Source organism: Eufriesea mexicana, unplaced genomic scaffold (assembly GCF_001483705.2).
Source record: "Eufriesea mexicana isolate 0111107269 unplaced genomic scaffold, ASM148370v2 scaffold4744748266, whole genome shotgun sequence".
Lineage (NCBI taxonomy): Eukaryota > Metazoa > Arthropoda > Insecta > Hymenoptera > Apidae > Eufriesea > Eufriesea mexicana.
The window spans coordinates 10,834-22,581 of NW_016907956.1; the positions used below are offsets into that span (position 1 = coordinate 10,834).

The 11,748-nt window shown below is 53.1% G+C and overlaps 1 protein-coding gene across 1 annotated transcript in view; it reads right to left on the minus strand.

Moving 5' to 3' along the window:
• Nucleotides 1-425: 425 nt before the first annotated feature.
• The window catches only part of Tdg (Thymine DNA glycosylase), a 37,717-nt gene continuing 26,394 nt past the window's right edge, over nucleotides 426-11,748 (minus strand). Inside the window, exons 7-9 of the mRNA XM_017899889.1 lie at nucleotides 5,794-5,943; nucleotides 3,704-3,846; nucleotides 426-3,597 (exon numbers count right to left, since the gene is read on the minus strand). Coding sequence (XP_017755378.1) covers nucleotides 1,591-3,597; nucleotides 3,704-3,846; nucleotides 5,794-5,943 — 2,300 coding nt within the window. The 3' untranslated portion in view covers nucleotides 426-1,590. The remainder of the gene's footprint in view (nucleotides 3,598-3,703; nucleotides 3,847-5,793; nucleotides 5,944-11,748) is intronic.

Consider the following 11,748-nt stretch of genomic DNA (forward strand, 5'->3'; position numbering starts at 1 on the left):
CACGACGCGACAGCCGCGTATCTACGTCGTCGCGTTCGTTACACGAGCAACTGAAAATATTTCCAAATTTTTACGGAATATTTTTGCGGAATATCTTTACGGAATATCTTTACGGAATACCATGGAGAAACAACGTACTTACTCTCTACTCGGCGTACCGACGAACTTTCGTAATTACATTTTCGCGATTAGCGTATCGCTACGATTACCGGTCAATCTTTCAACGCGAACGCGTGCATACACATATTCCACTAATTCGGATATATTTTGTCCATTGGCTCGTAAAAAATGCTCGTTTCAACTCGGACAAAAGTCGAACGCTACCGCTTATCGAATAGCAATCTCACTCGTGGTTATATCGATTACAGCTAATAACGTGATGTAAACGATTCGTCGCGTACAAACTAACCAACTACCCTTCTCCCCCCTCTCTCTCTCTCTCTCTCTCTCTCTCTCTCTCTCTCTCTCTCTCTCTCTCTCGTACAACGCAAGAAACGGAAAAAGGATAAAATAACAAGAACTATACGGTACGCGTATGCGGGAAATTTTCAAAGTAGTAACGAGTGACGTTCGGTGAAAAATGCATGTACCGATTCGTTGAAACAGCAACAGATGCTCGCGTATGCTCGCCGGTTAAGCGAAACAGGCGGAATAATTTTTTGTTTTTTTTTTTTCCCTCAACAATAACGAAAGCGTAACAGTAACGTTGCAAAAATCGGTGGAAAAGAGCGAAACTCGAACATTCGACTTCTCCCATTATCGACGGTCGATGCGCGCGATCACTGCGGAAAAACAGACGAATAGCATCTCGACGAGCACGCCACTTTCGAAACCCTATTAACGCGTTTACATAATGCGACAGCCTGATTGCGTAGCGCGTGCGACAAACGGTCCTTTCCCCTTTCGCCCTGTTTATCCTTTTTTCTTTTCCCTTTCCACGCGTTTTCCTTTGGTGCAGCGGCGCATCTCGCTGCGCTCGTTCCTACTCGCGGCATAATCGTTAATCGAGACGGACGAGGGAAGAAAAAGCAGGGAAAATCGGAAGGGAGGATCCCGCGGGAGATTGCAGGTGAGAGTGGTGCGCGAGGACGAGGAAAGCGAAAGAAGCGACGGAGAAACCGGTGAAAGGAGAAAGAGGAAGAAAACGCGCGCGCAAATTGCAGTAGCAAATGGCGCCAGAAAGAGACGATCGTTCCGGCGCGTGGATCCTAAAACGTGTAAAAATACGTAGAAAAGATAAACGTAGCGCTCGAATCGTCTGCTTGTTTGTCTTTTTATCCGTCCGTCCGTCCGTCCGTCCGTCCATCCGTCCATCCGTCCATCCGTCCATCCGTCCGTCCGTCCGTCCGTCCGTCCATTCGTCCATTTGTTCGTCCGTTGGTTCGTGTTTGTCGGTAACTGCGTGTGTGCGTGTTCGCGCGTGGGTGTTCGTGTATGTCTGTGTGTTTGTGTCGACGCGCACACGCGCACGTGTGCCAGTGTAGAGGCGAGTGCGAGTGGTGTGTGCGAATTTGTGTGACAAAGTGTGAGCGAGTGCGAGCGTGCGTATATGCGCGTATGTGTGTACGTGGAATAGCTTTACATCGATTATCATACACCGTCGTAAGCGAGGTCGACCGACGGCCTGTGATGGGAAGGGAGGTAAGACGGTGGTGTAGAAGTACCTGGCGTCGCGCTACCAACGCTCGCGTAACCGCCGGGATAATTGGCGCTGGGCGCGTGAATCCCTGCCGGCGGGGCCGGATAGGCGTCGAAGGAACTAGAGTACGAACCATTGTAGGAATAAGGATTGGCCATATGGCCGAGGGATGGGTGCATTCCCCCCATACCGCTCATACCGCTCATCCCGTAGGTGCGTTGCATCAAGCTTGACTCAAGGCCACCGAAAAGGTACCCGTTCGTCGATCCCATCGGCACGGGATAATGAGGTCCTGGGATTATATTCGGATAGGTGTTACCGGGATGTCCGTGGTTCATGCTCGGCGTGTAATTGCTAGACGCTAGATTTTCGACGGTATAAGATTTACTATGCTGCTGTTGTTGCTGCTGTTGCTGCTGCTGCTGTTGTTGCTGCTGCTGTTGCTGTTGATGCTGTTGCTGCTGCTGCTGCTGTTGCTGCTGCGAGTCTTGATGCTGCCGTCCGTTCATGCCGTAGAGAGAAGCGTAACCGTCGTTGGGAGAATGGTGCAACGAGGTCGGATAGATGGCACCGGCGGGCGCCAAGGGAGGACTGTAATTGGACATGCCGGCATTGGACATTGCGGAAAATCCTGACAGGTAAGACTGATGATGCGCTTCCATTTTCTCCGCGAGTGTTCCATCGTCGGTGATGCCGGGATGCGAGTGCTGAAGACGTTGACTACCGCCGTCGGCTATACTCGGTATCTGATCGACTAGAGATTCCAGGTCGCTGAGACTCTTCGAGGCTACGTCCTGTCCGGTGTTCCGTTTCATGGCGTACTGTTCGTGCGGATGGTGGTGAGGCGACATGGAGGCGTGAGTAGGCGTGTGGGGATGCGTGTGCGGAGGAGTCGGATGGGAATGATGCGAATGTTCGTCGGTAGTTTGGCTCAACGGTGTCGGCGTGGTCTGATGGGGATGAGGATTATGGGGCTCGGAGGTTTGCTCGTGGTAACCCATGTAACTGGTGTAACTGGGATGAGACGGCGTTCCCGGGCTACCGTGATGACCCGTGTTCTCGCCGTTTCCGGCCGGATTGTACTGGCGATGATCGTTGTTCATATTTTGCTGAGAGATACTGGTGGGCGGTTCAAAGTCCGGATGCTCGACGCTCGGCGATGTCAACGGCGACGGTTCGAGATTGTTCTCCGAAGAGATCGCGGTATTGATCTCCGAGGACAGATCGGAATGAGTAAACGAGAGCGACATGGATTTCGGGCTTTGGCTGTAATGCTGCAAGTGTACCGGGCTCTGTTTCGCGTTTATGCTGTAAGGGCTGTCGTTGATGCCTTGCCCGTAGAATCCGGAATCGTTGATCGGTTGCGGATACGGGGCCATGTGCGCGAACGTCTTGGGCGGTGAGAAACAATTCGGTACCACGCTCCCGTAAGCGTCTCCGAGATGAGCCATGCTTTGATGCTGCTGTTGCTGTTGCTGCTGCTGCTGCTGCTGTTCCCGTTCTCTGATCTCTCGTTCCTGTTGCTTCTGCTGTTGATGAATCTTCTTCGGTCGTCCGCGTCGTTTCTTTATCACCTCGCCGTTCGCGTCTAATTTCTCGGGATCGGGTGGCGGTTGATCCTCCGGATTTTTGATCTTCTTCGGCCTGCCCCTCTTTTTCTTCCCGGGTATCTGAGAATTCGACTCCTGCTTGATCCCGGTCCCGTTCACCTCCGCGATCCTGCTGTCTCCCTCGTTCGTCAGCTCCTCGCAAAACGCCGGCTTCTTATCCTCGATCGCCTCCTGTTCCTTCTTCTTCAGCTTCGAGTCCGCGAACACTATGTCGGACTCGTCCAGATGGGAGATCGTGCCGTTCAAGTAATCGCGAAACTTCTTCAGCGCCGCGTAATATGGCACCTTGTCCGCCGCCCGCGGTAGTTGCGCGCACCTCGCGCTACTCGATGGCATTACCCACATGTACTGCAAAATTTGTCCATCGTTATAGCCGGAGAAAACTTTATTCCTATCCTACGAAATCTCTACCGTATGTACGCGCGAGTACACGTATTTCGATATCTTCTCTTACCGTGTTCGTACCCTCCACCAGGTTTGGTTGTCTACCGAATCCGAACTCCTTCTTCCCGGAGAATACCTCGTATATCAGTTTGCCGTTAAACACGGCGATCTTCGGCTTGTATTTTCGTAATTTCTCCAATAGAATGTGACTGCCTATAAGAAACAGAGAAAGAGAGAAAAGAAATTTAGGAGAAGTTTCGTGTGGCCGATGGGGATCGGCAAAGGTAACGCGGCAACGAATTCTAGATCGTTCGACAACAACGTTCGAAAACTCGTTTCGCCTATCTTTCCGAGTATCCGCTCGCGTACGCTGTTCCGTTCCGTCCCGTCCCGTCTCGTCCCGGCCCGGCCCGGCCCGATCGTCCCCGTTCGTTGCTCGCTCGAGAAGCGTCGTGTCGTGTCGTGTCGTGTCGTCGTCGTCGTCGTCGTCGTACTCGCCACAGTCGAGAGAATTTCGTCGCTTTCGGTTGGCAACACTGATACCGCGTGCCGCCAGTCTTCTCGCGACGACGATCGCGAAGAGAACCGGCTGAACCCAACGCGTTAAAGCCGATCGCGCAACATTCTCTCCTCGATCGTCGTTCGTTTTTTTCCACGCTTGTTCGCACGCGAAACGACGATCGGCTTTTCTGCCGATTAACGATAAGCGATAAACGCGGTTCGGTGATCGCGCCACGTTCGATAGATCGTGAATCGTGAAACTCGCGTGGCACGCGGACTTGTTGTCGCTGGCAGCCATCCAGAGACGGTAAGTAAACCAACTTTTTTTTCCTCCCGTCTCTTTTCTTTTTTCTTTTTTCTTTTTTCTTTTTCTCGCATTTTCGTGCACGCGTAACGCGTATCGCGCGTTATTACGCCTTCTTCGTAGCCTTTTCGCCTCACATCGTCTCGCGTTTTTCGTTCGGTTCTCACCGGTTTTAAACCGTGTTCGATCGGGTTGTGGCGAGGTGTGTACGCGGTAATTTTCCGTGCGAGTATTCGCTTCGCGAAGAAGCGGATTTGCGGAAAATCTGCACGCGCGGAATCCGCGAAAGCTTAACGCGAAAGCTTAACGCGAAAGCCGTTCGGGCGAAAGAACGATACACGCGTGTTTGAAAACCGCTTCGTTGGCCGTGTTAAGCGAATAATTTCGTTGCGTTGTGGTATCCTCGTTTTTTAGGCCAGCAGGGAACGGTGTACGTACGTCGGTGCATAATCGCGTTTTAACGAGGCAACGATTCTTTCCGCCGAATCGTTATCGGCCTAACGAAATTTTCCACTTTCAACGAGACCATCGCGTCTGCTTTCTTTACGCGAGGAACGCAAAGCGAACGCAATCTTGCGTGCTCGCTTCGAACGATCGAAACGCGTTATACCTATCTCGAGTGGAGGGAAAAGAAGGAAGAAAAAAGATTTACGTAAAGCGCGCGTATTCGACGATTCGGATAAGCAGACAGGCAAATACGCGTATAAACGGCGATACAAATTTCCTGCCTGTCCAACTTTGTACCTCCGACCGATACTCGGAGTGATTTCGGGTATCGAGTCGAGTTCGCTCCGCGATGATGTTTTCGTCCACGAGGGGGAAAAAAAAAATCGATGCACGCGAATCGGACGAATACCAAGAGTGTCGGATCGTACGCGACGCGCGTCGAAAACTATACCCGATCGGACGCTGCCTGCGATCCACCGACGACCCAGCAGTGTGCCTACACGTTCCGATGCGTTTGTCCCGGTCTAAAACGGTCCCGGGGTTTTTGTCGCCCATGTGTGCGCGATACGCTTCAAATTTTTACACGCGTTGGGGATACTTCGTCCTCGTCGTGGTCGTCGTTGTCATTGTCGTCCATCTGCTACGCAAAGCGTCGAGCTTGGTAATAAGTCTGTCCCCCCCGTTTTATTTTACTACCACGACGAACGAGACGTTTGCGCGAGTATGTATATACGTATCAGGGAACGCTATCTCGTCGAAATTCTGCTTCCACTACGATTCACGCGCGAACCACGATCTCGATCCATGGGTATACGCGCGCATACAGACGCACGAGCCGCGACGAACGATCGTGGTGTCGGTGCGGCGTGAGATCGCTTTTATCTTCGCCTCCTCCGGTGTATACTGACCTTCTTTGATTTCTTTCCTCGTTAAATCGGCACTGCCTTTAGTGGCGCGAGCCACCATATTCGTGAAACCGATACCAAAGCGCAAGAGCTTGTAGTCGTCATCCGCCGTCAAAGGTTCGGGTGTCAATCCGCTCAAGTGCAAACACTTCCCTGGAAAAGAAGTCGCGGTGGTTCGGTTAGTGGCATAAGAGTTAGTGGTATAAGAAAGATCCGTTTTCCGGTATTCGCTGGAACCGCGGCACCGAGGGCACCTTCGCGTCGTTAAGTTCGACCGACATTTACACGGCCGGGGCAAGGAGAGGGGAGAATTTCAATGGGTCTGGGTCAAACATCGTCGACAAACTGTCTGGAAGTTCATACTTGGGTTCCGTAAACTCGAGACGATAAATTGCCCCGCGTTGCGAACGAAACGAAATAAAAAGCACCCTCGACGATACGCGGCCGCATAGTACACAAGGTTAAATCGTTCCTTCGCTCCCCGCCGCCTTAATTGCACGTCGGTTTATTCCACGTCGGGGAGACGAATTCCGCGAACGAAGCGAGACCATTTGCCATTTCAATCTACGATCGTTGGATTTTTCGAAAATCTACCACGACCACGTGTGATCGGTAGCAGCGAGTGCGTGGCAGTGGATGCGATAGCGATGCCAGCAGCAGGTGTCGCGAAGCGTCCGTTCAACGGACTTGACGGATTAAATAGGTCTGGGTCAGGCCTGGCTAAGCTCTTTTTATTCTCCCTCTCGAAAGTTTCGCCATAAATCGTTTTCTTCCATCGCAAGCACGCGGGAAATTTGTTTAGCGAGAGACGCCTAGTCGTACGATTACGCGCTCGAATGGCGATTCCACGGATCGGATCGCGCTTCGATGTCCGCGTCGATGAAACGGGGAAAAGTCGCGGGACGCAAATCGCGTTATAAAGTTCTTTCGCGGAACGAGCGTGTTACGAGTACGCTCTAGGATGAAAAGAGAGAGAGTGAGCGGGGTTGAGAGTAAACGGGAAGGTGAGACGGGTAGAAAAATAAAGATGGCAGAGAGACGGAAGGTGGGAGAGGCGAGTGGACGAGCGCGAGCGAGAGAAAGGTCCGATGGCGCGAAATTACAGACGTCGCCGAAGTATATCCCGCGAGCGTTTACCCCTAGCAGCGGCAGATAGAGATTTATGACGCGGCCTCGGAAATTCTCTCCCTCTTGTCCTCCCAGTCTCGCCTCCTCTCGCACCACCGACCTACAGCCGCACACCACACGACCTTGGAGAACTTCGGAACAAAGTTAAACGCTCGTCTGCCGTGGCCATTGCCGTTACCGTAGCGCCGCCGTAGTCGTAGTCGTAGCCATAGCCGTAGCCGTAGCCATAGCTGCAGCGCGCTTTCCGTCAACCCGACAACTCGTCCGTTAGCTGTTAAACTCGACACGCAGGGAAAACGAAGGCAGACGAAGGGAGACGAAGGGAGCGAAAGGTAAACTCTTTTTCTCGATTTAGAAAAACTCTTGGCTCGGTTCACCGCGGCCATTACACCTATACACGTGGATCCGACAAGCGCGCGGCAAGCCTGTTGGTCCCTTCGAACAGGACTAACGACCGATCGAACAAACTTTATCGAAGCGAAATGCCACCCTTCCCCTTCTCTTTCGCACCGCTAACCTAACCCAACTTGACTTTCCTCGACCTCTCCGCGTCGCTCGTTACCTTACCTTACCTTACCTTACCTTACCTTATCTTACCTTCGTTTCGCTTTGCTTTGCTTTGCTTTGCTTTGCCCTACCTTGCCTTATCTCGTCTTATCGCTCTTACGAAACTTTTATCGTTTTTCTTTTCTTCTTCTTTTTCTTTTCTCTCCCCTCTGTTTTTCTCTTGCACGGATACAGGCGCGATCGAATCGACGATCGAACGCGGCGTAAACGACGTAGAATGGTGGCGCGAACGCGTTTAACCCCGGTGGAGAGAAGGATGGCCGATGGGAGGGGGCGAAAAAGAATTTGCCGTGCGTAATCTTAAAACGGGAGCAAACTCGAGTTTACCGATTTCCCAGGCATCCGTAAATTTATCTCGGCCCTCGAAACTTTCAAAGTCGAAAAAGTTTCGGTTTTCTCCCGTTTGACCGACTTAACTCGTTTTGCCGACTTTCCGAAACGTTCGAGAGCAACAGGACATTCCGCGTCGCGTTTACTCCTCGGTGCAGTCGCGTTTCCGCGATATTTTCACCGTGCTATCGTCGTTCGCGTCCATTCGCGTCCATTCGCGTCCAACTTGTCTCGTCTCCGGATCGGCGAGGGGAATTTCGCGTTTCGCGCGTAGTTTTACGCGTCTCGGGTAATTTCGGTTATCCAACGACGAGCGTTCTTCCGGGAAAGGAAGTTACCTTCTGGTGGAGGAATCGAGGATTCTAACGATTCGAATGGAAAAATCGCGCGATACGATCGGGATCGAGCGTTCGGTTTCGCGGTATCGCGCGTCCTTTCGGGATTCTCGAAAATTTCGTTGACCCAGATTTTTCCTTCTTTTCCTCGGATTCTGAATGAACGGCTGGTTCGAGTTCGCTGCAGGGGATGCGAGGAGAGTCAGGTGAAAATCGATGCAACCGAGAGAAAGGGGAGAGAGAGAGAGAGAGTGAGAGAGAGAGAGAGAGAGAGAGAGAAACAGACCTGTGCGTGGGTACCGCGGGAGACCGCGCCTGGAAAATCAATTTTCAGGGTTTTCCAGGACGAAGACCCGTTCACGGAGACCTAGGAAAAGCGCCGAGTGTACCGCGATGCTCTCTTTTCTATCGTTCGGTACCCGGACCCATCCAACTGCCACAATTTGCGAACAAGCACGTATAACCGTAGACGCGTTTAATGACATCCTCGTAAGAATTCCGGAGCCGTGACGTTTTTCTACGATCTCGCGAAACAGGCTTCAGGCACGAGACGTACGTGGCCAGTGTTCTTCGTCGCGTGTCTTTTTCTTTTTCTTTTTCTTTTGCTTTTGCTTTTGCTTTTGCTTTTTCTCATTCCTCTATCTTATCTCTTTTTCCACCTTTTCCACTTTTTTCCCGTTTCCGGCGGAATGATCGGAAGCCGATCGAGAGATCGATCGCGTGGCTGGTTAGAGGGGAACCGGTAACCGCGGGATTTCGTTGGCGCGTAACGATCGTCGTCGTCGAACGTGTGGCGAATGATCGGTGGAACGGTGGCCGTTTCGATCGCGAGGGACGAAATCTCGCGAATCGTCTAGGGTGGAAGATGGGCCGCGGTGGTGGTACCGTGTACCGAACGAATCTTTCCGAGACCAGGGAGTTTCGCAAAAGATAGGGCACAAAATTCTAGGGGGTAGTAAACGTGCACGGACTGAAAGCTGCTATCGAGCGGATAGGCGTGCGACAACCCCTTCCCTGCTATTCCCTCCTCCCCCTCCCTCCCCCCTCTCTCCATCGCCCTCCTGCCCCCCCGTCGGCCAGCTCTAGTTCCCTTTTTCCTGCCCCTCTGGCCCCTCCTGCCACCCCTTTGGACCGAGCAGCAAGCTGGCAAAAGGGTGGCCGGTGGGTGGAAGGTGGGTGGTGGGTGGGTGGAAAAGGGAGGAGGCAGAGGCTACACGCTTTCCCACACTCACCGGCCAACCCTCCTTCGCCACCTGTACCCTTCGCCCATCTCGTTTTACCCTATCTACCTTCCCTCTCCTTTCCTTCCTCTATCCCTCCTTCCCATCTCCTTCCAATCCTGCCACTCCGCCTCTCTCTCTCTCTCTCTCTCTCCCTTCCACCACTCGTTCTCTCTCTCTCTCTCCCCTTCTCCCTCTCTCTCTCACTCTGCTCTTCTGGCTCATTCTCGCTCCGCTTCACCCTCACCCTCGCTCTTACCCACACCCTCGAGCACACCGCCCTCATCCTCGTCCTCTACCCTTCGCCCGACACAGCCGCCACTCATTATAGTTCCCACCACTACCAACCCCAACCTCCGCCACCTCCTTTCCCACTTGCACCAACATCGACAACCGTCAAGCTTGCATCCCTGTCCCACTCACGCACTTAGCCGGCTTCCCCAATCTTTTCGCAGGTCACTGCTACGATACTCTTCCACGCTGAATACTTCTTCGTCGTCGTCGTCGTCGTCGTCGTTGTTTTCTTCCTTTTTCTTCCGTTCCTGATATTTTTTCGCGCTCGATGGCTGTCGAGAGAAATCGCGCGGAGTTCGTCAAATTTTTCCGCAAACTCGAGCACGCGCGGATTTCCGTCATCGATACGCGAAAACGTTCCGTTCCGTTCCGTTCCGTTCGATCGTCGTCACCGCCGGATTTCGCGGACATTGTTTAAGGAAAATTAAGCGAGAAAATGAAAGAAATGGAGAATCCCCTCTGTTGGAACGGCGTACACGACTCGACTATTATCCGTTCTTCGTCTACCCGCGATAGCGGATAATCGATACAAAGACGATCTAGATCCGCGTGGCGATCTTCGTCGAGACGGCTCCCTCGGAGAAAAAGTTTGCGCGAACGAAACTCGGTTCGAGTATTCTCGAGTACGTCGGACGACGACCGAAGGATGTAGGACGTAATCTCGAGCAAGAGAGCGCGCGCGGAAGTCGGAACTCTAGTTTTCGAGTTAACGAGCGTCGGAGTCTGAACTTACTTTCTACTTTGTAAAACACCGACGAGACCGCAAAGACGAAAATCGGTCATCGTTATCGATCGATCAAACTGGCGGTTCCACCGATTATTAACCCTCGACACCTGTTCCCGTTACCGGATTTGTATTTTCTCGCGTGAACCGGAAAAATCGGTAAAGGGGGAAGTCTCTTCGTTGTCGAACGGGGAAAAAAGAAAAATAGAGGAAAGACGAAGGGAGCATAAGAGCAGGAGGGAGGGAGGAAGAAAGAAGGGCGCGTGAAAGTTTAAGCGCGATTTCGGGGGCAGCGAGGGTGAAGGAACGCGGGGCACCACCGTGGTCGTCTGGATCTGAAATGCGAGGAGGCGCGGCGGCTCGATTGCCACGACCACGAAAAGTTTCCCCGGTCACGTTCAACTTTCGCGCCGTTGGAAAAAGCCCGCCGCCCGAATTGGGTCACCGACCGGCCGGCTCTCGTTCCCTGTCGGCTCGCGCCATTCTATCTCGCGACCATCCTTTCTCGTTTCGTCATCCCGTCGTCGTCTCGTCTGGTCGCCGATTAAACTTTTCGGTTCCTCCACGCGCGAATCGCGTCTCGTTCTCGTCCTAGAGATTTCGGCGAAGGAATCGTCGTATCCATAAGGAAAGATAAGGAAAGAGTTACGAGGAAGAGCAGAGGCGCGACTTTCCACGGCTTCTCCTTACGTTTTCAGCGGCGTAATATCGTTCGGAGTTCACTTTCTTCCATTAACTCGAACGACCGTTTAAATTTCGTGCCGGCAGTGGACGCTGAGCGTGAAACGAGTAGAAGGAGAGCAGTCTGCGTTCTTTTTCCTATTCAACGAAGCGAAACGTTCCGGACGATAAAGGGGGTGGTGGTGGTGGTGATGGTGTGTCGCGGAGTACTTTTTCTCGGTGAGATTTTTCGACGATCGAGATCGGTTAGGGATCGATCGAGCGTCGCGTGGACGATACGAACGTACCTCGATCGATCGAAGAAACGACGACACACCGGGTAGGGGGGATGATCCTCTTGCGTTGCGCTAGGTCGCGAACGACGATCAACGCGGTGGCTCCGCGTCTCGACGACGTCGCTGGCACAGCGGTCGCGACGGTCGCGACGGTCGCGGCAGAAAACACCTCGCGGCGCGAGACTTTGCCGTATTATCTCGCGCGTGCAAGGATCGCGCGCAACGCGGGCGCTACGCGGCGCTTGGCGGCGGCCGCGTCGCGGCGAGAAAGCGAACGGCTACGCAGAGAGTAGCAGGCACAGCGGAGCAGTAGGCACAGCAGGCACAGCAGGCACAGCACGGCACGGCACGGCACGGCGCGGCACGGCACGGCACGGCACGGCACGGCGCGCGCGAGCCTCGAT